Here is a 26,104-nt window from a genome sequence, read left to right as displayed (position 1 = left end):
CATCAGTGTGGAAGTGACATGTGGCCATGTGTGGTGGATAGCAAGTAACGCCCACCTGCAGAGCCTTTTATCGTGCCGTGTGGCTGTTTCTCTCGCACCAGCTGTCTCTAACACCACGCTTGTGACTCTCAGGCTGGGTTTGGACAGGTCTGCTTTCGATAGCTCTCATTTCACATTCTGGTTATTTCCTAGAGCAAAACCTCAGAAGCCCTGGCTAAACTCATGTCTCTCCAAGCCACAGAAGCCACCGTTGTGACCCTTGGTGAGGACAATTTAATCATCAGGTGAGTTATGGTTATCAAATGTCTTTGTGGTTGGTATCTATCAATCTATGTGAGCTGCATCAGATGCCCATGTTGTATTGACATTGCAATAGACCTTGTGAGTGTGGGCAGAGACACAGTAAGATCACCACTCTCAATCCAGCTACGAAAGCAAGGCATTGAACTATAAAACTAGCAAGATTTGTAGGTGGTGTGTGTGTGCCAAATGGCACATGGGAGGTGTAGATGATTAGTATTCCAGGAATTAAGAAGAGGAAGGCCAGTGGTGGTCAAGGGAAACTTCACAGAGAACATAGAGTATGAACTAGGCCTTCCTAGTAGGATACACATTCAGACAGAGAGATAAGGACTTCAACTTGCTAAAGAATAAAAATTGAAGGAGAAATTTATCTTCTTCTTAAGGTTGCCTGATATTAAAAATAATAATTATTATTATTCCTGGAAACTCTTGTTGCATTTATTGTTTGCTAGACACTATTCTAATCTCTTTGTATTTAATCTAACCAAAGATGGAAACTTTCTGAGGAAGAGACTATTATTACTCTTAATTTACAGATGAGGAAGCTGAGGTTCAGAGAGGCTAAGCAACTGGCCCAAGGTCACACAGGTATTCAGTAATGGAATTGGGATGTAACCCAGGCTGGTGGATCCAGAGTCTATTTTCTTAACCTTTACACACACTGACTCTTAATGCATATTTAATAATATGGAAATTTTTCTAATTAAGGCTTCTGTATTTCCTTAGGGTTAGCTTCTTTTTTATATTCTAGGCAATGGTTATTTCACCCCTCCTTCATATTCCTAAAATCTCTCCCTGGTCCTACCACGTTTTCTATTAGCCTGTGGTCTCGCTTAGGACTACTGGAAGGAGAAGTGTTCAGATGGAAACCCTCCAGTTCCCTGTCCCTCAACCTACACAGCTAGCCTCCTCCGTGGCACCTCCCGCTCCTGCCCCGTTGGTGGGAGAGGCGTCTCCTCCAATGCCTCTACCCGGGAACCTTTCTCTGTTGGTTTTCTCAGTGGTTTTTGGTGTCTCTGATTCTTATCCTCCGATGTCATGCAGACTCTAACCACTCCCATTGTCAGAGGCGTTGTGCCTTGCCCCTCCCTTGTGTGCCCTTGTCCATGTATCACACTGTTGCTGGAGCCAGCCTGCCCTAGCTGTGTCCTGGAGGCCTGGGCGTGAAGGCTGAGACAGACCCCTTGCTTCCCCATGGGGTCTGCAGGGCTGGGGCAGCTGGCCCTGGGCACGCCCCAGGTGAGTAGAGGAACTGACCAGGGCCACACAGATGCATGAGTGTTCATGAGGTGCAGGCTGGCTGCCGCGCGGTGGCACTGGTTTTGTTCTGGATCCTGGCTTTTAAATGCTCATCACAATTGTAGGACTGGCAACTGAGATTTGAGTCCTTCTGGTGTTCCAGGCTCACTCCCCAGCACTTGCCACAGATCGTCTAGTTCCACTCTGTAGCTGTTCCGTGAGGCAGCACTGTCATCATCTCAGCTTTCCTCAGGAAAAGCCAAGTGCAGTGAGGTGGAGTAATATCCCCAGAGTCCATGGCAGGCAGGCAACAGAGCTGGGATTGGAACCCTGGAGGCACAGAGCCCCCCTCAGCCACTGTGCTGCGCTGTCCCCAAACAGGACCCTGTGTGACGGCACCTGGCCTGCTGGGCTCTACTGTGCCATGGGTCTGCAGCAGTCACATGCCTTGGCTTCTTTTTTTTTTTTCTCTTATAAATTAATTGCATGAAAGTTTCTGAGAAGTGAAAACGTTCAGATGAGTAGCCAAGCCGCTGGCAGCTGTGTTGGTTTTGACTCATGTTTCCTCCAACTCGCCTTGCTAGGGTCTTCGGTACAGTTTGAGGCGCCTCTGATGGCACTGACTGCAGTTGCTTGGAACTATTCCAGGGATCTGAACAGGAGGAGAAGGCATCTGCTGGCCAAAGTGCCCACGGGGTGTGTGCAGCACCTGTCATAACTCAGTTCTTTTCCAAGAATGCCGATTCATTTTTTGGCTGGGGACGCACGGCCTGACTACTACCATGCAACATGACAGGACATTATTAAGCTAGGGGCCAGAAGACCAGAGTTCATTCTGCCTTTGGCTCACTGTTTGGGTGTGGTCATTCCTACTTGCCTCCTGACAGCACACCCTGAGCCCACCCCTCTGTCCCAGGCCAAGGCTGCACCCACTGCTGCCTGGATTGCCGCAGTCTAGGCCTGCCCTGAGCTCAACCATTCTGTGCTTTGAGGTGCACTGGACACTGGTCTCCCAGTGACTCTGCCTCCCACAGGGCCCTCCCGCGTCTGGGCCTCTGCTTGTGCCTTTGGTCCATGGCACCATCTGAAGGCCCCCAGAGGTTCTCGCATAACTGCCCTCTTTCACTGAGGCTTGGGCTTCTTCCTCTGACCATCCCTTTGCTGGGGACACTTGTGCTTTCTCTTTACTCCAAGTCTTGGGTGCTGGCAGCGTTTCCAGGTGCGATCCGTCTGGCACACTGTAGTTGCCTTGCTGCTGCTGCTGCTTAGTCTCCATGGGCTTTCTTCTCTCCTTTTCCCTTGTGGATGGTCCTTGGGGTTCTGGTGGTAGTGCCTCTGTCTTTGTGTGTTACACACCGTCACTGGGACGTCTCACTCTCCCACGTCTTTGGTTAACAGCCGTGAGAAGCTCATTCTCAAACCTACGTCTAGATCCCAGAGACTACCTGCTGGTTGGAGTGTTTTTCTTGGGTGACTGGTAAAGGCTCAGACTTGGCCTGTCTGTATTCTTCTTCACCTTCCCCTACTTTTTCCCCAAAAATATTCCCCTTCCTTGGTGCCTGTTTGTCTCAAGCAAAGGCACCCTCATGCCAGCTCCCAGTGTGTCCTCTACAATGCCTGCCTGCCCTCATTCACACATCTGCAGTCCATCCTCATGGTTCTAGCACCTCCGTCTCTAGGAGCGTCATCCACTGGCACTATGCTGGTCCAGGCCACCGTGGCCTTGCCCCTAAAACACTGCAGCTGTCTCTTCATACTGCTTGCAGCCATTTATCAATCCAGTATTTTTCCATATTCAAACCAGTGATCTTTCTGAAAGCACAAATTGATCATATTACAGTGCTTTCTGAAAGCACAAATTGATCATATTGGAAAATCCTTCAATGGCTGCATGCTGTCCTTAGGATCAAAACCACCTTCCTAACGTGGCAGTGAGGCCCGGCATCCACCTGCATGCCTGTTGAGCCCAGTCTGTCTTGCCATCCCCTGCGTTGTGCTCCAGCTGCCCTGCACCACTGGCAGGTCCCAGGAAGGGACTGCCTCTCTCTGCAGACCTCTGCACACATCCTTCCTTCCCTCTGAACTCCCTTCTTCCTTATCCTTTGCCTGGCTCCTTGCCTTCAGGGCTCAGCATGGAAGTTGCATCCTCCAGAAGCCTTTCCTGATTCCCCAGGCCTGGCTCAGCTGTGGCTCCTCAGTGCTCTCAGAGCACTCTGTGCCTCAGCCACCCTGGGATGTAAACATGGCGGGTGCTGAGATACTCACTAGTGGAATGAAACTGCTGTCAGATGTTAAAGAAACATACTGCATACATGCATGTGTGTGCTTGATATTAAAAGGCTTGCATAGCCCCATCCCCAGTCTCCCACGTTGAAATTTTGTGTTTTTTTTTTTTTTTTACAATCGATGGGGAAACAAATTACAAATCATATCTAGACCAGTGACCATAATGCTATAAGTTTTTTCTTTGTTTTCTTAACTTGTGTTTAATGAGGAAGGGGAGTAGAAGAGAGGAGACAAGTGAAGTAAACGGATTCCTGGCAGAAACGCTTAAAGATGAAGTGCTATGAAACAAACCACTGTCTTTGAATTAAGAGGGTTCCTATCGCTCAGCACTTGGAGAGGAATAGTAGCTTCTGAAGAATACATGCTATTGAGATTCACCAGTAGGAGCCACATTAATTCTCATAAAGGACTATTCCTTGTAAGCTGCTTAGAGTTAGAAAGATGTGGTTAATTTAGATCAAAGGAGAAATTCAAAGTTAGATTTAACAGAGATTAGCATTACTAAAGATTTCTTAGAAAGACACCCAACTGTACATTCGTGCCAATTTTAAGTCTCCTTACAGAAGTGGACATTTTAAAACTTAGTGATTAGGTTCTGCTGGAGGAGGGTCTGACCTTTAGTTCTTGGGGTCTTTCATTTCTAAATTGAATGCAGGGAGCTCCTCCTCCCGACTTGGGCTTCTCAGGCCATGTGGAGACCTCTGTGGGATGATAAATCCTCCAGGTTGTACAGAGGGGGCCTCAAGGGCAATATTCAGCCTGGACTTCTCCATCGCTGGAGGACTTTAAAAATAAGCAGAGAATATTCTTGGGTTGTCGAGATCCTTCCCTTCTCCTGGCTCATTCAGCCACCAAACAGATTTACACAGGTATACTCCCAGCACTAAAGACTTCAGTCTTTGAAAGTCTCCTTTTCAGTACTCCATTTATTTTGGTTGCCATGATTGAACTTTCTGTGTGTGTCTTATCTGTCCATCTGTGTGTCTGCTTTTAGTTATGAGGCTATAAACCTCCTGAGAGGAAGGCTCTACTCTGTCCTGTTTGTAACCCCAGCCTACCCTGGTGCCTGGTACACAAGAGGCCAATCAATATGAAAATGTCAATTAGGTGATAATAAAAATCACCAGCATTCATTGGGCACTTACTGTGTACAGGTGGCATACTAAGCATCTCACATAATCATAGGAAGTAGCCACACAAGCTTTGAATCCTCATAGCACAGAGACTGTTCCTGAACAATTTTTACAAAGGAAAATAATGATGCAAATATTTAACATACATGCCTGCATATGGTAGTTACTAAGTTTTATATATTTGTACATAGCAACATTTAAATAAGTGGGCATGTATGTTCAATTTTGTGCCTTTCTAAGACATCTTCAGGTTTTGCTGAAATGGGGGTAATAAGACTCACCTTGTATGTGTCTGGGAAGATTCAGTGAGGTAAAACATGTAAAAATCTAGCACAGTTCCTAGCACTCAGTAAATGTCTATTTCTCCTTCTCAAGTAAGTAAGATGGCTTTTGTCCCTGTGATAGTTTAAATGTAGTCTTTGTAGAATGAAAGGAAGGTGTAAAATAACCTCAGAGCCCTGCGTGCTTTCCATGCATGCTCTTCTGGCTTGTTGACCATTAGCTCATGAGCCAGTATTACCTATACAATTAATTCTGTTGGGCCCATGCCATGCTTTTAGTGAGCTGCTGCTGAAGCTGGCCCTGGGCCGTGGGTGCCCTCCCTCTGGCTTTGTCTCTGTTCCTGCCGTCTTCTCCTCTCCCCCCTCAGCATCTCTGTCTCTGCAGGACATGTCCCACTAGCACACAGTTCACATGTATGCACAAGACACAATCCCCACTTTAATCCACCCTCCCTTCTACTGCTCTGTTTTTCTGTTCCTTCACAAAAGCCTTCTTTAAAAACGTGACTTTCGCTGTTGTCTTTGCCTTCTCACTGCGTACTCTCTCAGCCCATTCTAGTTGAGTCTCTGCCTTTACCAGTTTCTGAACTTGGTTTGGCCAGTGCCATCAAGTAATTTCCATATACCCCAATCCAACATTGCTTAAGTCCTCATTTCAGTCTCTCACCAGTATTTCCCCCTTGTCTGTTTCTTTGATTTTTTTTGTTTTTTCAATGTGTAACTCACATTCACTGCAACACACAAACCCTACGTGTAGAGTGTGATGAATTTTACGTATATTTTCCCCTGTGGAACTATTTGTGCAGCGTTTGGTGCGGTTGGATGGGTGCTCCCTCCTCCTCCTCCTCATCCCCACTCTCATTTTCCTCCTATGTCACTGGCTGGTCCTTCAGCTTCTGCTCAGCTTTCAGATAGTGGAGTGTCTCAGGGATGAGTTCTAGGACCCCTTCTGTGTTTTCTCCGTCACTCCTAGGGGCGCTTATATGATCTCATGGCTTTAAATGCTATCTGCATGTGACAGCTCTCAGGTTTGTTCTCTACCTCTGACCTCTTCTTTCCACTTCAGACTCATATTTTCAGCTCCCTAGTTGGCATTTCTACGTGGAAGTCAAATAGGCATCTCAAACCCGACATGTCAAAATGAACCATTTCTCTCCATCCCTTCCCCTTCTCTTCCCTCACCCTCCCTTAGCTGCTTCTCCATAATCATCTTCATCTCATTAAATGGTTTCTCTATCCACCCAGTTGCTCAAAATGAAAATTTGGAGCTCATCTTTGATTCCTTTCTTTACCCTCACATTCAGTGCATTTTCACATCTTGTTAACACGATCTAAGAATATGCTGTGTATTTCTTCTCCCTCTCTCTGTAGTCCAGGTTACTTCCATCTTCCGCTTGGGCTGCTGCAACAGCCTGACTCTCCCCCTCACTCCTGTGATCATCCCTACAGCCCATTCTCATGCAGCAGCCAAAGAGATCACTTAAATGTGAATCAGATTGTGTCACTTTCCTGCTAAAAGCCTTACATCCAAAACCCATGCTGTGCTCCAGGAGACCCGGCATGATCTGGACTCTGCCTGCTTCTCTGACCTCAACTTGCACGTCACTTACTTCCTGCCAACCTCACTTGCTTTCTTGCTGTTTCTCAGACGCACCCTTCCTGCCTGCCTTAAACCTTTGTGTCAGTTGTTTTCTCTCCGAGAACTTCCTTTCCCTGTGTGTTGGACCTTCTTGGCATGCAGGTCTCAGCTTAAATGTTACTTCCCAGAGAAGCCCTTCCATGTCTCCTCCTCCCTCTGCCACTCTAAGAAGCCCTCCAGTCACATTATCCTGGTTTATTTTCATCACAGCACTTATTAATATTTAATACCTGATTCTATCTTGCTTGTTGTCCATTTCCACCACAGAACTTGTCTTCATGAGGTAGTAGGGCCTTTGCTGTGCCATTCACAGCTGTATCACCAGTGCCTAGAACAATGCCTGGTATTCAGCAGCTGCACGATAAATATCTGTAAATGAACAGATCAAATGAATACTGTTGCTCAGTATAAGCAAATACAGTGTAACTAGTGTAACAGCTGGCCTAGAACCTGACCCAGTGAGCGAATGAGTGGCCATGTGAGTGATAAGTGGCGTTTGTTGCAGGGAGGAGCAAGTCCCCATGGAGCTGGTGCAGCGGGGTGATATCGTCAAGGTGGTCCCTGGGGGAAAGTTTCCAGTGGATGGGAAAGTCCTGGAAGGCAATACCATGGCTGATGAGTCCCTCATCACAGGTGAGATGGCTTGTTTCATGTTCCCTCAGGCGGATATCATAGCAGCTGTCAGGTCACATGAGTGCTGGATGGGGCTGAGCAAGTGACAGTTGTCTCTTTCCTATGTCTAGGAGAAGCCATGCCAGTCACTAAGAAACCCGGAAGCACTGTAATTGCGGGGTCTATAAATGCACATGGCTCTGTGCTCATTAAAGCTACCCACGTGGGCAATGACACCACTTTGGCTCAGATTGTGAAACTGGTGGAAGAGGCTCAGATGTCAAAGGTAATGAAGAAATTTTTAAAACTAACTTCATCTTTCTCGTTTTAGAAATTATGTGAAGAGTTCTGGGAAATCAGACAGTTTTATTGAGTAGAGATTGATTAGTAAATGTGGTTAAATGAAGGAGATTATCCCAATCCTTATCCATGCTTGTGGTGTTTTATTTCTTCATAGGTTGTAATTTCCCATGGTCTTGGTGTTTTATTTTCGTAGGCACCCATTCAGCAGCTGGCTGACCGGTTTAGTGGATATTTTGTCCCATTTATCATCATCATGTCAACTTTGACGTTGGTGGTATGGATTGTAATCGGTTTTATCGATTTTGGTGTTGTTCAGAAATACTTTCCTGTAAGTTGAATGCCCTGGGCTATATGGTGGTTGTGTTTTAAATAATCTACTGACATTGATCCTGTTCTTTCATATCTTAGATTCACTGGGCTTTAATTATTCGTTACATTTTATTTGCTTGCTTCTCTTATTGACAGCAAAATCTAAGCCAGAGTAGGATAAACAGTCACTCTCCTTCTGCAGGTTTCTATTAAAGATCTCCTTTACATTCTACTTAGATAATTTTCACAGACACCAATTGGTGCTCAGTTGTAATGCTTGAAGCATTTACAATATGTATTATTGGTCCTTTTTGAGGTTATGAGGCATACATCATAGAAAATAGTTCACTTTAAATGTCAATGGCATGATAATATTATTTAACACATTTTAAGAAAAATATGTTTTGATGTATATATTTACCAGTACCATCTTTGACATCCCAGCTTCCCAAGTAATGTAAATAGCTTTTTATGTTTGTTTGTTTGTTTATTTATTTATTTGAGATGGAGTCTCCCTCTGTTTCCCAGGCTGGAGTAGAGTGGCTTGATCTCGGTTCACTGCAACCTCCACCTCCCAGGTTCAAGCAGTTCTCCTGTCTCAGCCTCCCAAGTAGCTGGGACTACAGGCATACGCCACCACACCCAGCTAATTTTTGTATTTTTAGCAGAGATGGGGTTTCACCATATTAGTCAGGCTGGCTTCGAACTCTTGACCTCAGGTGATCTGCCTGTCTCGGCCTCCTAAAGTGCTGGGATTTCAGATGTGAGCCACTGCACCCAGGCGTGAATAGCTTTTTATAATAATTAAATATTTACTAAACATTGTATGTGAGGCAATGGAATATACATTTTTGAGTTTAAAAAAGTGGTTGAAGAACACTATCTTAGGAAATATGGTTTTATTAAACCTCAGAAAAAGAAAGGAAAATACAGGCCACCCCTCAAAAAAACATATCTGCTTGAGGAATAAAAGCTATATTACATCTGTGATTCTCAGTTGGGAGCTATGACATTTTTGGTTTTTGTGACTGGGGGGATGCTGCTAAACATCCTACAAGGCACATCACAGGCCTCTACAACAAAGAATTATCTGGCCCCAAATGTCAGTAGCACTGAGGTTGAAACCTTGATAATGTACTTAAAAAGCTGATGGCACACTTAGAACAGTATTTGGTAATGGCACAATGAGCGGAACAATTTTTTACCTTATCTTATTCCTAGCCCAGTCTAGTGCTTGTTATACCATAGAGCCATAGAATGAGAAACCATACTGGGTGTGGTGATGCACCTGTAGACTCAGCTACTTGGGAGGCTAAGGCAGAGGATCATTTGAGTCCAGGAGTTTGAGGCTGTAGTGTGCTATGATCGTGCCTGTGAATAGCCACTGCACTCCAACCTGGGCAACGTAGCAAAAAGTACAAATATAGAATGGATAATTTTTTTCTTTTAAAAAAAATCCTTCACATAATTAAAAGTATATCAAATATTCTCAGGACACATGTCATTTACTAGGATGTATTTTCTCCCTCAAATTTCCCATCTTAAATTGAAAAATGTTCAAGTTAAACACTTTCTGACATCTAAGGAACCTCAGTGCCCTTAAAAGTAACTTACAGATATATTGGTAGAATGTGCCTGTGGCTATCCGTGGCACCTGACTGCCTATAATTTCGGCTTTTTCGGGAGAGCAGTGCATTGGCATGTGGCCATGGGAAGACTCAGTCCTAAACAAGTTGGAATCTGTGGCTTTCTGCTGTTCCATGCCTTTCCATCTTACTTTGGCTTCTTTTGTTTTTATCTGCAATATCAGGGAGGATGCTGGCAAATGAGGTACTGCATGTTCCTTTAAGATACTGTCATCTCATCTCTCTGCTATACAAAAGTCATTGTAGAGAAGGGCTCATGGTAACTTCCAGAAGTCCACCCAGTCCTATCAGAATGCCAGGTGTGATTTTGGCAAGAATTAGTGTATTTTTAAAAAAGATTACATAATCTTTATGTCTAAAAATCTTAATATGTCCCTCTACCTAAATATAACTGTTTCTATGAAAATTAAAAGACCCCTTTAATAATACATTATTTTAGAATCCTGCCTTTCAGAGTGAAATAATAAAATGTAGATGGAAGCTAAAGAGGTTGTGGTCCATAGCCTTACCTTAGACAACTGTGCTTTTTACTATAAGTGAACATAGTATCTCTTGATTATACTCCATAGCCACCAGCCATTTTTAAAAATAAACCAAGATAATTCAAGCTCTCAGAATGCAAATAATACCAAGTGTCTGGAAAGTAGGTCATATTTTGTTTGTTTTGGGTACAAAGAAAAAATAGTGAAAAATACAGAGAAGAAAATAAAGATACCTCCAAATCATATCCCTAGAAGTAATTTTTTTGCATATTGGTGGATACCTTTCCAGTATTGTTGAAATGCTATATTCAGATACAGGCAGAGATTTTTGCACGAATAAATCCCAGCACATGCGATTTTGTACTTGCTTTTTAATTTTGCAGTGCTGCTGGTACCTTTCCATATCAGTATGTTCCGTCATCATTCCAACAGTTGCCTCATATCCCATTATATACGTCACACCTACAGTTTAATTAACCAATCCCCTATTGGTTGTTTCCATTTTTTGTCATTACAAAAACAAAACAAAACACTGTGGTAAATATCCTTGCATCTTTTCTCATTTATATGATTATCACCTTAGAATAGCATTTTTTAAGCTTTCCTAATGATGAGAAAAATAACGATAATAGTTACTGTTTCTTAAATGCCGCTCCTATGCCAGGTGTTATGTACTGTGTATATTTATATGTTTATATGTGTATTGCCTCATTCAATCCTTGCCACAATTTATGAGCTATGCATTATCATCTCCATTTTGTGTATGAGGAAACCAGGATCTGGATCTGTGTGGTCCATCTCCAGAGTCTGCTTTCCCCTGTCAAGGGCTTTTATTTGACTCTGCTCCTGTAATGCCTCTTTGAGGGAAACCTGTAGGATGAAGTTGGATAGCTGGGATGTGGAGAGCAGTAACGTGTTCTCTGTGATGGCAGAGCAGTGTGGAATACCATCTGTTTCCGAAACCCAAGTTCGTCACGTTGTGTCCAGTGCCCCCCTGAAATGTCCTTATGTGATTAGAGTTCTGGGAGCTTCCTTATTGAACTCTCAACCTGCCTCTGACTCTGTCCTGTTTTCAGAACCCCAACAAGCACATCTCCCAGACAGAGGTGATCATCCGGTTTGCTTTCCAGACGTCCATCACGGTGCTGTGCATTGCCTGCCCCTGCTCCCTGGGGCTGGCCACGCCCACGGCTGTCATGGTGGGCACCGGGGTGGCCGCGCAGAATGGCATCCTCATCAAGGGAGGCAAGCCCCTGGAGATGGCACACAAGGTCAGCCTGTACCACGGCTTTCCCCATCCTGAGAGATGAAAGTAGTATCTGTTTACTATTTCACATTGAGAGAAAAGCCTGAGAGCCACTCAAGACAGCAGTGTTAATTACATAGAATAGGAAGTCAAGTATAACTGGGAATAACAACAGTAGCAACAGAGTAGCCACCAGTCATATAATGGAACGCTTTATCAACATTACTTGATTTAATTGCATTAACAACTCTGTGTGGTAGGTGCTTATCATTCCCATTTTACAGATGAGGAAACTGCAGCAGGAGGAGATTAGGTAACTTGACCAAACGCCTGCAGCTAACCAGAGGCAGAGCTGGGATTCACACCCAGGTAGCCAGGCTTCAGGACAAAAGCCCCACCGTGACATCTGTGGGATTAGTGGTGGGTCCTGTGACCCTGGGGAGTGAAGAGTGAGTGACGGTGTTTGTGAAGAGTCTTCCTTTTGCCCAACTTACTAACCTCTGGCCTTCCACACTTTCACCTATTTAATCAGTATTTGCTGGGCACTCACTGCGTGTGAGCCCTGCACTGGGTTCTGGCGATGGTCATGGTTTCCAGCCGCCAAGGAGCCCACCAGGGGGAAAGACAGACAGTGAAAAAGTAAATAGCAAAGCTGACTGAGTATTACGAGATACTGAGTATTGACTGGTGGTGCTTGATGTCCTGGGGACACTTGAACAGGGCCAATCCTAGACTTGGGGTGCTCGACTCAGGGACAAGGGTGCTGCAGGTGGTCAGGGAAGCGAATACGAACGTTCATCTGAGACCTTACTGTTGAGTGAGAGCTGGACAACGGAGCTGGGGAAGAGTGTTCCAAAATGGGGACAGAAGGTGGAAAGCACCTGTGGAGGTGGAACTTCCCCTCCCCGCGGTATCCCCAGCATCTAACCTGAGACATCAAGCGCATTCAGAAGTTATCTGTTGAATGAGCAAATGAGGAACTGGAAGAAAATCACTGAGAGAGAGGAACCAGAGATGAGGCCGTTGAGGGAGGGGCCAGAATCCAAAGGCTGAAGATTTAGTAAAGGGTTCTGAACGTTAGCCTAGAAGCCACGTAGGGGATGGCATACCCACGTGATGTGACTGGATCGTGTGTTGGGAAGATCATTCTGGCTGCAGTGTTAAGGTTGCGCTGAAAGCTGGCAAGAATCCCTGGAGGAAGATGAGTTAAGTGTGTTGAAGGAAGGCCACCACTCAGCATCAGAAACAAAAAGCTGAATTATTGTTTGCTTGTAAGGGAGAACCCTGCTTGTGGGACATGGTCTGAGAAGAGCAACCTGCTGGCCTTAAATGGGTTAAATTATACACTTCAGGAGTTACTGGACTTTCAGAAGCAGGGCTCAGGGCTCGACTGGCCCTGGTCATGGAAGTGCAGGTACCTGAATGTAGCTGCTGCCCATATCTGAGCCCAGAGGTGTGGGGACTCTGCAGACTGCCATTGACTAAGTGTGACCAACTTAAAACTGGCTCTGGGGGTTTGTTTGTCATTATGGCCATAGAATAGTCCTTTCTTGAACTCAGAGTGTGAGGACTCTATTCCCAGTAGCTTTTGCACTTAGGCAGGCAAAAGGAAGATGAGGTTGGGCTCGGCGGATGGCAGTGGACAGGGAGGCAGGTGTCCCTCAGGGTCCTGACTCCTGACCTGACGTGGGGAAGTATGTGGATGGTGTCACTGTCTGGGGGACAGTGCTGTGCCATCTGCTGTACAGCCGACTGAGGGTTTCTGGCTTTGCCTGGTCAAGGTCAAGCCTCAGTGTGGCTGGTTTGACTGGACACATAGGGAAACAGTTTCTTTGCAGTGGGAGTTGTTGAAGCCTGAGATTGAACGACAGAGGATCACGTTAGGAAGCTGTGCAGGTGTCTTGTTTCCTGTCTGAGGCAGGTTGGGTGAACTTCTGCCTCCGGACTGTGACTATGGAAGCCCCTCCATCTGTATTGTGGTCAGTGAGTTGTGGTTGTTTTTGGCAGATAAAGACTGTGATGTTTGACAAGACTGGCACCATTACCCATGGCGTCCCCAGGGTCATGCGGGTGCTCCTGCTGGGGGATGTGGCCACACTGCCCCTCAGGAAGGTTCTGGCTGTGGTGGGGACTGCGGAGGCCAGCAGTGAACACCCCTTGGGCGTGGCAGTCACCAAATACTGTAAAGAGGTACGTGGACTTGGGCGTGGCCCTGCCCTCCCCGCCAATGCTCTTTTATTCCTCACCATGTCCTTCTCTCCTAGCTGCCCTCAAGGAGGCCTTCTCTCTGTGGTCTGGAAAACCACTTAGAGGGCCCTTCTGCAGCAGGCGGAGATATAGGGCTCACAGTCAGCCCTTGCCACAGTTCCAGGTTATCACAAAGGGAGTTCAGTGTCACAGGCATTTGCTGAACATCACCAGGCGCCAGGCTCAGGAGAACAACAGGAGTGGGATATGAACTCTACCCTTTGGGAGCTCACAGTCTTGGGGAGTACGGGCAGTCTGGAAACTCAGTGCTTTGACACTGCTTAGTGCAAGGGGACACAAACATGAAATGGGAGTACTGGGGTGGAAGGGAGAAATCTACTCCCCTGGGAGCACCTGGGACAGAGAGGAACCAGCAGAGGTGAGCCAGAGTGCCCAGCAAGTTCCTGGCACTTCGTGGAGAAGCACTGCCTTCTTTTGGTCTCTCCACATGAAAGGTTCTATTTTGTTTTCTCTTAATTTCAGTCTGAATATAGGGGCAGCAGAACGTGTCACACAGAATATTGCCCTGACAACTTTTAAACAGTCTGAGCAATACTGTTAGCAGTAAATGTAGAAAGGTGACATCATTGCCTTGAAAAACAATTGACAACTCTTCCTGATCAGGGGCTCTTCCAGAAACCTCATTTCTAGTTTTGTCCTTCATGTAGGGTCAGACAGCCCACTCTTTCTCACCTCACCCTTCTGACATTTCAGGGAGAATCTTGCTCACCCTCAGTCATCCTTTACTTGTTGTGTGGTCTGGAAAACCGCTTAGAAGGGTCCTCTGCAGCAAGTGGAGATGAGGGGCTCACAGTCAGCCCTTGCCACAGTTCTAGGTTGTCATAAAGTGAGGTTGGTGTCACAGCCATTTGCTGAACATCACCAGGCGTCAGGCTCAGGAGAACAATAGAAGTGGGATGTGAACTCTACCCTTTGGGAGCTCACAGCCTGGGGGAGGACGGGCAGTCCAGAAACCCCAGCCATTCCTTTACCCTGCCACCTTGTCCCCTCCTCCTCCAGGGTCTGATATACAGGCAGTTATCTCTTGATAGCCTCAAAGAACTTTGTTAACACTACTTATTCCATTGTTTTTATGAAATTATTTGCAACATAAAATTCACATCTCCCTCTCTTTGGCACCTGCAGTCCTCTTTAATTTGAGGTGTTTGATATGAGTTGCCTTTTTCCTTTCCAGTTGGTAACCTGTTCACTGTCATGAGGCACCCACCCAGGGAAGGATTTTAGGCTGTTTAAAATAGTCTCATCCAACTTACAGCTATAATATCTTTACCAAAGGAGGGAGAAATAATTACAAGTTACTAGTCACTATCTTAACCTTTCCCATCTGTTCCACCTCCCTCCCCTCCTTTCTCTCAGTTCCCGCTTTCCGCTGCTCTCTTGCCACCTTCACCCTGTGTCCCTGTCCCGCCTACCCCTCCCTTTCACTTCACCCCTTTTGGCTTACAGTTTCCTCTTCCTCTCTTTCTACCTTCCCAGGAACTTGGAACAGAGACCTTGGGATACTGCACGGACTTCCAGGCAGTGCCAGGCTGTGGAATTGGGTGCAAAGTCAGCAACGTGGAAGGCATCCTGGCCCACAGTGAGCGCCCTTTGAGTGCACCAGCCAGTCACCTGAATGAGGCTGGCAGCCTTCCGGCAGAAAAAGGTATTGCTGGCTTTTGTCTCTGCAGCTGGTTAAAAGTAGAGGTGGGTGAAACCACAGAGAGCACCACGCCCAGCAGTGATTGCCTCTGCTGTGCGGCAGACGGTTCATGGCTAAGGCACCCAAGCCTGCCTCCCCACACCCAGGAAAGTTTTTCTCATGTTCTTGGGTGCATCTAAATTTTGTTGCTTATGGCTGCCTTAAATTCATGGAGCATTGTTTAGCTGACCCATGATTTTGATTCTCCTCTTTCTTATCCCATATCGGTCTTGCTTCTCATAAGCTACAGAGTAGGCAGACGGGAATTCCACTGTTGTTCTTCCTGTTTCCATTCTGTATGGTAGAATTCTGGTATTTACAAACCAGGCAGAAAAAGTCAGGGAAAGCAGAGGGAAATGTCTGCCCAAGCCAGGAAGGGACACTGCTTGGAGGGACAGCTGCTTTTGAAGAATGGCTTTTTTTATTCTCAAGGTAGCTTGCCAGCCACCAGAATAAAGGGTGGAAAACACTCAAAATCTGTGACTAGTGTTTTTCCTAAGTGTTGGTACTGAAATTGTGCCTTAGATTGTGTGGTTAGAAGCCGTCCACCACCTTCCAGCCTTTAAAACCCCAGGATGGCCTTTCCATGAGAGCTTCCAGAGCCTGGCCGTTCAGTGACACCTCAGCTAGCAGCACACGCTGTTAGAAAGTGATAGGTGAGAGGTGCATTAGCCTCGGAAGTTACAGTTTTAAACATTTCATGTAGACGTGTCTGATTATTTGTTGATTCACCTGGGGTTGTTGATACCAAGCGGTAATGAATGTAGTCAACACTTGCTTTGTGTGCTGGGCAAATACCTAAGTGCTTCTAATCCCTGCAGAAAAAGAATCAGTGGATACTTCTAAGACAAAGACAGACATTGCCTTATGTTTAATACGTTTATACCATTTCCACCCATGTAGCGTGTACTATTAATGCCCCATCTTAATTCATACCCACATGTCCTACACATTAATTTTACTTTTTTTTTTTTGTCCTAAAGGATGCTGTCACAAGAGGTGCTTACAAGGTTACAGTTTTTCAGAATGGTTAAAAGGATATTTTGCTGTTAAAAGGATTGCATGGTTTTTAGTTCACAGTGAAATTGGACCATTTAGAAATAACCACAGCCTCTTTTGAATAGATGCAGCCCCCCAGACCTTCTCTGTGCTGATTGGAAACCGTGAGTGGCTGAGGCGCAACGGTTTAACCATTTCTAGCGACGTCAGTGACGCTATGACAGACCACGAGATGAAAGGACAGACAGCCATCCTGGTGGCTATTGACGGTATCTTCTGCTTCTGCCTTCCTTCTGCTCTCTCAGAAATACAGTTTTCTGCAGATATCAGGCAAAAGAGTCCTCCTTTATAAAAGAAAAGAAGACAAACAAAAACCTTCCTCTCTTAATTTCAGGCCTGTTTTCCAGAAGATTGTCTTTTTGTCTTTTCTCTTCATTCTTTCCCACCGGCTCCATCTTGGCCCCAGAGCAGCTCTGGTCTGGCCTCAGTCTCCTTGACCTTGGAATTCTAAACTGTCTGTGTCATCATCATTGCTCTTGTCCAGGTGGGCAGTTCAGAGTCATCCTTCTCCTTCATCCCTGCAGACAAAGCAGGCATTCACTTCCCAACAGGTTTAACTACAGGATGCATTTAAATAATGAGATCCGTGCCACCCTTCTCTGTCTGCTTTATTTATTTATTATTACTTTCTTTTTTTTTTTTAGACTGAGTTTCCCTCTTGTCACCCAGGCTGTAGTGCAGTGGTGTGACTCGTCTCACTACAACCTCCACCTTCCGGGTTCAAGCAATTCTCCTGCCTCAGACTCCTGAGTAGCTGGGATTACAGGCCCCCGCCACCACGCCCAGCTAAATTTTGTATTTTTAGTAGAGACAGGGTTTCACCAGGCTGGTCTCGAACTCCTGACCTCAGGTGATCCGCTTGCCTTGGCCTCCCAAAGTGCTGGGATTACAGGCATGAGCCACCGCACCTGCCCTTCTATCTGCTTTATACAGACTGGTGTTGCACAGAGTACAGGTCTCAAGACTGTGTGTTGGCCGGGTGCAGTGGCTCGCGCCTGTAATCCTAGCACTTTGGGAGGCCGAGGTGGGCGGATCACCTGAGGTCGGGAGTTCGAGACCAGTCTGACCAACATGGAGAAACCCCGTCTCTACTAAAAATAAAAAAATTAGCCGGGTGTGGTGGTGCATGCCTCTAATCCCAGCTACTTGGGAGGCTGAGGCAGGAGAATTGCTTGAACCCGGGAGTTGGAGGTTGTGGTGAGCCAAGATCACACCACTGCCCTCCAGCCTGGGCAACAAGAGCGAAACTCTGTCTCAAAAAAAAAAAAAAAGACTGCGTGTGTTTTAGTGCTCAGATTCTATCCTGGGCTTTGCATCCCAGAGAGATTAGAGTCTTTACTTTGTTAATGTTATTTTCTGCTAATAGAAGTAACAGTATATGCAAGCAAGAAATAAAATATATGACACCTTTTGAATGCTCCAGCCAAATATGTCTTTCTCTCACATTCTCTCTCTTTTTTCCCTTTTTCTAAGTCTTTGTAAATCCACCCGCCCCTCGACTATCAAACCAGAATTGGCACAACTAAAGGAGTCGTGCCCTCTCGTATGTCATCCGTTACTCTGTTCTCATTCACACCTCAGCCCTAAAAGCCCTCCTGCTTCTATAGCTAAAGATTCACTCAAAGAGAAATTCTGCCGAAATGTTTTCTGCAGGAAAAGACGAAGGATTGATTTTCTAGTTTGGACATTTATCACTTTAAGTGATATCTGTTATGTCTCTTGAATTTTAGTAGCCAATGTGTACTGAATTCTTATTACAAGCCAGGCACTTCGCAAAGTGTCATACGTGCTCCTTGCAGAAAGTTTGGAAAATTCAGCTATAAAGGAGAAAATGAAATCACTCATAATCCTATTCCTTGGGGAGCCACTGCGAAGATTTCAATTATATTGCTTGCAGACTTTTGTGTACATCTGTAAATGCATGTACTTTTTAAAAAGCAAAAAAACCACACTGTGTTATATAATTTGATGTTTTGTTTTTTGCACATAATATTATATGATGAGAACATTGCAAGTGTGGTATCTTGGTGCGGGGTGCCCCAACTTGTGTAGCTGCTGATGCTGGCTGGTTTGCTCCAGGTGTGCTCTGTGGGATGATCGCTATCGCAGACGCTGTCAAGCAGGAGGCTGCCCTGGCTGTGCACACGCTGCAAAGCATGGGTGTGGACGTGGTTCTGATCACGGGGGACAACCGGAAGACAGCCAGAGCCATTGCCACCCAGGTACAGCCCTTTAATGTTGCAAACTGTGTAAAGCTCATAAAAGCAGTTAGAGACAAAAGTAAGCACCAGTTGGCCCAGCACTGAGCTGTACTCCTGCTCTTTCTCCCTCGCTGGATGCTTTTCTCTCCACGTGCTTCATTCTGTGGCCATGTAGTGTTGCACGTGAGCACTGTGGTGCTGTGCGAAGATCTCTTCCCTGGAGCTTGGGCGCATGCATCCTGGAAAAAAAGGAGTTCCAGGGTTCTCTAACCTTTTCCCAGTCTTTGCATTGGAAAAAAAAGTATGTGGCTTAAGGGCTAAGATAGACATTTTCTAACCTTTATGTTAAGGGAAGATTTTGCCAGCTCAGCTCTTCTCACTGGGGTGCTCATATAAGTGACTCCTGGGCAGTTCTCCAGCAGCCCCTGATGCTGAGTTTGGTCTGTGAGGACAGCACCACTGGATGGCTGCCTGACTTCTCACACAGCAGCGGCTCCAGTTTGGATTCCTAGAAATTATGCACCTCCAAATGTGTGCAGAGCTCTAGGCTTCTGAAAGCTTAATTGTGTTCCTTGAGGGAAGCAGCAGTACCCCTGTTTTCCATGGTCCTCCTTGCTAATTATGGACCTGTTTAGCGTCCTTCCCCCCTTTTCTGGCTAGCACTTGTTCATCTATTCAGCAGGCACTTATGAAGCACCACGAATGTGACAGGCAGGTGTGGGGCCAGGCTCTGTGAGGAGTGAAGGGGGGTCTGCCCTTGACGGGCTCATGGTCTTGCAGGAAGGTGGACCAGTGACTGTGTAGATCTGAGAAGCGGGAAAGGGACTAGGAAAGGAAAACTGCACCTTCCCAGGACAGAGCAGGCAGCAGGAGCATTTCCCAGGGGCACAGAGTAGCACGGCGGTTTGGAGATGCCGCGGGGAGCTGAATGGTATGGTTGAGTGTGGCACCAGCTGCCAGACCCTGGGACCCTGGGACTCTGGGACCCTCGAAAGCAGACCCAAGAGTTGAGCTGCCCTCCTCTGGGAGATGCATGGGGTCTACTGGAGGATGTGAGGCAGGAGAGTAGAGAGGGACATGGCCGGACAGATGCTTTGGAAAGACCATGGGGGCAGCACATGGAGAAGACAGTTGGAGGACTGAGCTGTGGACAGGGAGACCAGCAAGGGGGCTGTTTGCACATCCAGAAAAGGACAGGGCCTAAACCAGTGCAGGGTGTTGGGGCAGGAGCCAGGGATAAACTGGCCCTGTGACAGCAAACCTGCAGGGTGTGGTTGACCAACATCACTGACTGGACCCAGAGGCCGAGGGCAGAGGGGGCAAGGGTAACGTGAGGTTTCTGCTGCTATCTGCTATCTTTTGCCAACACTAGGCGTTGCCTTCCTTTTGTCTTAGGTTGGCATCAACAAAGTCTTTGCAGAGGTGCTGCCTTCGCACAAGGTGGCCAAGGTCCAGGAGCTCCAGAATAAAGGGAAGAAAGTCGCCATGGTGGGGGATGGGGTCAATGACTCCCCGGCCTTGGCCCAGGCAGACATGGGTGTTGCCATTGGCACCGGCACGGATGTGGCCATCGAGGCAGCCGACGTCGTCCTTATCAGAGTGAGCGCGGCTGCAGCCAGGCTGTGGGTGCTGGGAGGGCAGTGGGCAAACCCCTTCCTCACTGTGTGCTCCTCTCCATCAGAATGATTTGCTGGATGTGGTGGCTAGCATTCACCTTTCCAAGAGGACTGTCCGAAGGATACGCATCAACCTGGTCCTGGCACTGATTTATAACCTGGTTGGGATACCCATTGCGGCAGGTAGGCAGCTCTTACCCACTGTGCTCCAGCTGCGCCCAGAAAGGCTTCTCTCTCCCAGGTTCCTGCTGGGGTTAGTGAGTGGCTCACTCACTGGCTGGCTAGAGGCGTTTTAGAAAGGCTGGTTTTTTTTTTTTTTTTCATGTCCCCTGCTTTATATGTCTTTAAATGAGAAACTGTGGAGAGGACCTGAAACCTTCATTCACTCTGGTCCTTTCTAAAAAGCTAATGGAGATGCTTGGCTGTATTTTCTGATCCCTATTTTACTGTGGCCTTATTTTCTGAGCCATTTGTTAAGTCATATAGTCTGAGAAATAATCATTAGTAAGAATTATGGGGTATCTGCTACATGCTAGGCACAATTATTGGTGTTTCAGAACCTTATCCTGAACATTAATCCTGCCCAAGTTTCACTCTGAGTTACACAAATGATCATGGAAAGAAATGGCTCTTTGACCAGGCATGGTAGCTCATGCCTGTAATTCCAGCACTTTGGGAGGCTGAGGCAGGAGGGTCATTTGAGCTCAGGGGTTCAAGACTCACCTGGGCAACATAGTGAGACTCCATCTCTACAAAAAATTTTAAAATTAGCTGGGCGTGGTAGCATACACCTTAGTCCCATCTGGGAGTACAGAGGCTGGGGCAGAAGGATTTATTGAGCCCAGGAGTTGGAGGTGGCAGTGACCCATGATCGCACCGCTGTACTGTAGCCTGGGCAAGAGTGAAACCCTATCTCAGAAAAAAAGAAAAAGAAAAGAAATAGATTTTTCTGCTTTGTAATTCCACCTCATTCCCCCTCCTTAAGAACCATCTCTCCCCCACCCCTTGCTCCCTGCCCCCTGCCCCCAGGAACATGGCAATGAAAAGTTCCAGAGTGCTCCTCCATGGGCTGAGGAGAGATCAAGTTTGTAATCACAGCATTCCTGCCTCAGTCTCCCTTGTGTCTGAGTGGTTAGTGGTGACTTGTGTAACAGGGCCTTGGCTTCCTGAGCCCAGTGAGTCAGGCGGGTTTACTTCTTGTCCCCAGAGCCGGCTCAGGAGCTTAATTCCCCCAGTGTATGTGCATCTGCCACACAAAGTTGACCATACCTGTCTCCTGACCCTGTCCTGGGACCTGGCTCTCATTCCTCTTCTAAAGATGTCATGAAGCCCTGGAGGCGAGATCATCTGCTAGAGAAGGACTGTGGCCATCAGCCGTGTTTGTCCTCTATGAGACTGTGGCTACAGGATGGGCAACTGGCTCCCTCAGCTCCTGCCGCTTTTCTCCTCCCGCTTCTCCCACCCCTTGTGGTTTGTCGCTGCCCTGGAGCTCACCCTGAAATGGGATGCCACCTGTGGGTGGTTCTGGGAACATCAGGGTGACTGGAAGAGAGCCAGGCCCACTCAACAGCATCCCACACCCAGCTTTCTAGGAAGCCTCACTTTGGGGGGCCTGTGGGCAAGATCCATTGGCAGGGGCTTCTGAGCACGCCAGGTGGAGACCTCACTGGGGGCCGCTGAGGGTGGGGCAGCCCGGTGCCTGAAGCCCTCTCCTGGCTCCTCTCCCCAGGCCTAGGTGTGAGTGCGAGTTCTTTCTTCCCCAGGTGTCTTCATGCCCATCGGCATTGTGCTGCAGCCCTGGATGGGCTCAGCGGCCATGGCAGCCTCCTCTGTGTCTGTGGTGCTCTCATCCCTGCAGCTCAAGTGGTGAGTCCCCTCAGGTGGGGCATCTGTGGGAGGCTCCCAGGAGGCCTTGTCATTCTGCATGCTTAGCACAGTGGAACTTGCCTCTCATTCCCCATTCATTCACCTGGGACAAATGCTGCAGTGGCAGCCCACATGGAGCCTGGTGTGCATGCATGTAACTTATCAGCACCATGAGCAGGCAATTCACTGCTGCCCATTCACGTGCTGGGCTGCCCTTACTCTGCTCCTCAAGGGCTGTTTATGTGAACATCAAGCAGACATGGGTCCCTGTGTATGATCTATCACTTTTTTATTTAAAAAAGATGTTCACTTATTTATGAGTGCATTCATTTAACAAAAGTTAGTGGCAGCCTACAATGTGCAAGGCATTTGCTTAGGAAGTTTCTAAATCAGGTGAGCTTTCCTGGAACCATAGGGAGTTTAATGTCCTTTTCCTTGGAAACTCTTGAGGTTTTGATACTGAATGTTATTAAAAGATGGATGAGAGGCCTTCAGGCTTAGAAAAAAAAAAGCCTTGTTTCTAGAATGGCTCAGATGCTGTTGCATTCCTGCTTTCCAGCTATAAGAAGCCTGACCTGGAGAGATATGAGGCACAGGCGCATGGCCACATGAAGCCCCTGACGGCATCCCAGGTCAGTGTGCACATAGGCATGGATGACAGGCGGCGGGACTCCCCCAGGGCCACACCGTGGGACCAGGTCAGCTATGTCAGCCAGGTGTCGCTGTCCTCCCTGACGTCCGACAAGCCATCTCGGCACAGCGCTGCAGCAGACGATGGTGGGGACAAGTGGTCTCTGCTCCTGAATGGCAGGGATGAGGAACAGTACATCTGATGACTTCAGGCGGGCGGGCCGGGGCAGGGACTTGCCTCCACTCACCACAAGCTGAGCAGGACAGCCAACAGCAGGATGGGCTGAGCTAGCCTCCAGCTTTGGGGACTTCCACTCCCTGGATATGTCCAGTCATCCTGCCCTGCAGCACACGGCCTTGTCTGGGTGCAGCTGGGCTTGGCCTGGAGAGGACGGCCCTGCCTGCCTCTTGGCCTCACGGGACCGTCAGCATGGGCTTTGTCTTGGACTCTAGTCCTTGGCTGGACTGTAGAAGGTGAGAGGCGAGTCACCCTCCTCACAGACCTCTGCTTGGAGTATTTAGGATGACTGCTATGAAATGGAGAACAGTTTCATCAGGACCAAAAAACCTCACTGGGCCTTTCCAGAGAACTGCAGACCTCACTGTCAGGCTCTTTCTGATGACGCCTATCTGTGTGCATCATGTTTCTGAGACCACAGTTTACCTCAGGTGTGCCTGTTGCTTTCTTCCTGCATAGTCTGTTCCTTTTCTCTCCTGTGTGCTTGTCAGTGGGGACCCCTCGCAACCCTGCCTGTCACCTGGGAGGGTGGGACCAATGTCCTTGTGGTCTTTGCTGCTGCTCTCAGGCGCTTCTCCAATGCTCTGGAGTGTGCATTTCAGCTTGAACCTGCTTCCTGGCTCACACATCCCCAGCCAGGGAGCTTGCCACACTCTTCTTCAAGTTGAGGAGAGTTCTTTTTTGCTTAAAGCCCCCTTCTGCATGGAGTGGTGGCTTCTCAGTAGAGTGTTGTTGCTGATCAGCTGGAGTGAGGGTCTCAGAGCCTGACCTGAGAGTCCGGACTCGGCTTCCTGTGGGGTGTAGGTTCTCGCGATTCAGGACGTCCTTCCATATCCCTGCCCAGCCTGTGGTGCTTGAAACGTTCGCCCCATGGGAGACGTATGTGTGCAGGAGCCTCCCTGCACGGCCCAAGGGGCTTCGTTTTCAGTCTTCTGACTGTCACCTCCTGGGGTTCAGTAGAGAATTCATGTGACTAGCACCTGGCCTTGTGTGGCTTGGAGGAAATGGTACTGCCCAAATAGGAGGAAAACACAGCCTCCCTGAGCCTGCATTCTGCACGCTGCCCAGAGGCTTCAGAAAAGGAGTGGCCACAGCACCCCGAAGGGAGCATCTGTTTACCTGGCAGTGGCTCTCAGAGCAGCAGAACGGGTTCAGTTTTAGACTCTGAAGTTGGTTGTGATTGACAGAACCCCTTGGGAGCAAACTAGTAGAGTTGGATTAAATTCTGGGTGAAACCCTTTTCTCCCACACAAAATAGTTTTAGTGATTTTTTTCAGTGTCCATTACTTGCCAGGGGCAGTTTTAGCAGCACTTTTGATAGATTACGTCTAATCCTCCCAACCAACCAGCAGGGTAGCTATTACTGTCCACATTTTACAGGCAAGGAAACAGGCTCCAAGAGGCTGAGGACTTTGCCCAGGATGACATAGCCAATGGACAAGCCGTGTCTGTCAGCTGTGAAGGCTTCACTCTAATTGTCCTTCTACCTTGAATAGAAGTTTTCCTGATAAGAATAAACAAGGAAAAGGTCCTTGCCTCCTGGAAGAAGAAATCTACCAGGTGATCTATTCATTGTTTCAACTCAGAATGCACTTGATTCAGGAGGTCATCTGACCTTCACCTTGGATGGTTAGTTTCACTTTTTACATATAGTTTTTGCAGGGTTTTATTTTATAAAATCCAAGCGTGCTGTTGATTGTGTTTTCGTTGTTTTCAGCCCCCCCACTCCAGCCCGCAGCACATTTCCGCAATCCGTCAGTAATTGTGTCCTCTCTTTATGCTTGCTTGGGGAATGTTGTTTTCTGGCTAGGCTGATCATTATCTAAAGAATCTAATTCTGTTGATTTTTAAAACTTTTAGGACCATAAACATTGTGTTCATATATAGACATGGAAATATTTATATAATTTTATAGAAAATAACCTTTTAGATGGTCAAAGTGTAAGGAGTTTTTTTGTCAGATAATCATTTCTACTTCAAAAACATTTCATGCAATATTAGAATAAAGTTCCTGTCATTCCTCTAAAAATCTGCCTGTGAGTGAGATGCGTGGTCAGAGGCCAGTGCCGTCCTGTCTTCACGAGGGCTTCTGTGAGGCACTGGCTTGGCTTCATGTCTTTTTAGGGGGCAGAGGAGGATAGGATTTTAACAGTAGGGGGAATGAGGGTGGGCAGAGCCCCCTTGATCTGCCATCCCCAGCACTGGTGTGAGTCCCTTTCTCTAATGCAGGCCTGCCTCAGCGGCGTGTGGGGAGAACGCTGAAAGGCAGCTCCTGTCAAAGTCCCTACCCTGCTGGATCGGACACAGGCTTAAATTACCGCATCGTTTGCACCCCTCTGTTCTAGGGCGAGTGTCTGCAAAAGGCTGTTCTCAAACACATCTCAATCAGGAGGGATATGTTTTGGGTTCCTTGGCCTTGAGGGAGTGAGTCAGGAGGAGGAGCAGAAAAATCTTGACTAGTGGGCTCTGCTGGGAAAGCTCTGTGGGCATCTTGGGGTGGCCGGGGGGTATAAGTGAGCCACACCTGAAGGGAGTTGACAGTGTAATCTTCACCCACACCAGGACACTTCAAAGAGTGGAAGGAGGCACTATGAATAGTTAATGCCAGGACAACTGGCCTAAACCGGGACTATCCAGGCAAACTGGGACATTTACTCACCTTCCTTCAAAGGGAAATAGACATTGTGACATCTCCATTGACACAGACTACGTACTTTAGAACCTTGCCTGATCATAGGTTCCAGAGACATGCTGGTGGCATAGTCCGTTATCATATTTCAAGGTTCCCCCCCATATCCACATCTTGGTACCTACACATCTCTGTAGAATCATTGAGGTGATTATCTCATGGCTCATTGTGACTGCATAGCTAGATGGCCAGCCCCGCCCTCCAGCATACCCTGGAGGACTTCATGCCATGCGTGCTTGACTGTTTTTCCGGATGCCTGGGTACAGAAATTTCATGTTGTGTGCATGTCCCATTGTGAAAAGTGAGGGTGATATCACCTTAGGAAGGGATCCCATTTCTTTAGAAGATAGATTCTTTCTTTTTTTTTTTTTTTATAC

At 47.3% G+C, this 26,104-nt stretch overlaps 2 protein-coding genes and 1 long non-coding RNA gene across 13 annotated transcripts in view; 2 read left to right on the top strand and 1 right to left on the bottom strand.

Moving 5' to 3' along the window:
- The window catches only part of ATP7B (ATPase copper transporting beta), a 79,935-nt gene extending 54,868 nt beyond the window's left edge, over nt 1–25,067 (top strand). For 6 of the 11 annotated variants that reach the window (XM_004054539.4, XM_019039853.3, XM_055359892.2 and 3 more), the window contains 13 exons: nt 193–284; nt 7,387–7,514; nt 7,625–7,779; nt 7,990–8,124; nt 11,310–11,504; nt 13,487–13,669; nt 15,224–15,392; nt 16,553–16,696; nt 18,567–18,709; nt 20,084–20,287; nt 20,370–20,487; nt 22,068–22,170; nt 22,730–25,067. In XM_004054539.4, coding sequence (XP_004054587.3) covers nt 193–284; nt 7,387–7,514; nt 7,625–7,779; nt 7,990–8,124; nt 11,310–11,504; nt 13,487–13,669; nt 15,224–15,392; nt 16,553–16,696; nt 18,567–18,709; nt 20,084–20,287; nt 20,370–20,487; nt 22,068–22,170; nt 22,730–23,003 — 2,043 coding nt within the window. In that variant the 3' untranslated portion in view covers nt 23,004–25,067. The remainder of the gene's footprint in view (nt 1–192; nt 285–7,386; nt 7,515–7,624; nt 7,780–7,989; nt 8,125–11,309; nt 11,505–13,486; nt 13,670–15,223; nt 15,393–16,552; nt 16,697–18,566; nt 18,710–20,083; nt 20,288–20,369; nt 20,488–22,067; nt 22,171–22,729) is intronic. The other 5 variants (XR_002008539.3, XM_019039854.3, XM_055359893.2 and 2 more) reach the window with 5 other exon arrangements.
- On the bottom strand, nt 18,444–25,835 carry LOC134757032 (uncharacterized). Its single transcript, XR_010130648.1, has 2 exons — nt 25,698–25,835; nt 18,444–18,927 (listed from the first exon to the last, which is right to left on the bottom strand). It is a non-coding gene; the product is annotated as an uncharacterized lncRNA (long non-coding RNA).
- Nucleotides 24,475–26,104, top strand: part of TMEM272 (transmembrane protein 272) — a 128,102-nt gene continuing 126,472 nt past the window's right edge. The window contains exon 1 of the mRNA XM_055359913.2: nt 24,475–24,598. The gene's annotated coding sequence lies outside the window, so the exon portion shown is untranslated. The remainder of the gene's footprint in view (nt 24,599–26,104) is intronic.

Source organism: Gorilla gorilla, chromosome 14 (genome assembly GCF_029281585.2).
Source record: "Gorilla gorilla gorilla isolate KB3781 chromosome 14, NHGRI_mGorGor1-v2.1_pri, whole genome shotgun sequence".
NCBI classification, from domain to species: Eukaryota; Metazoa; Chordata; class Mammalia; order Primates; family Hominidae; genus Gorilla; species Gorilla gorilla.
This window is presented reverse-complemented; position numbering and strand designations above follow the sequence as displayed.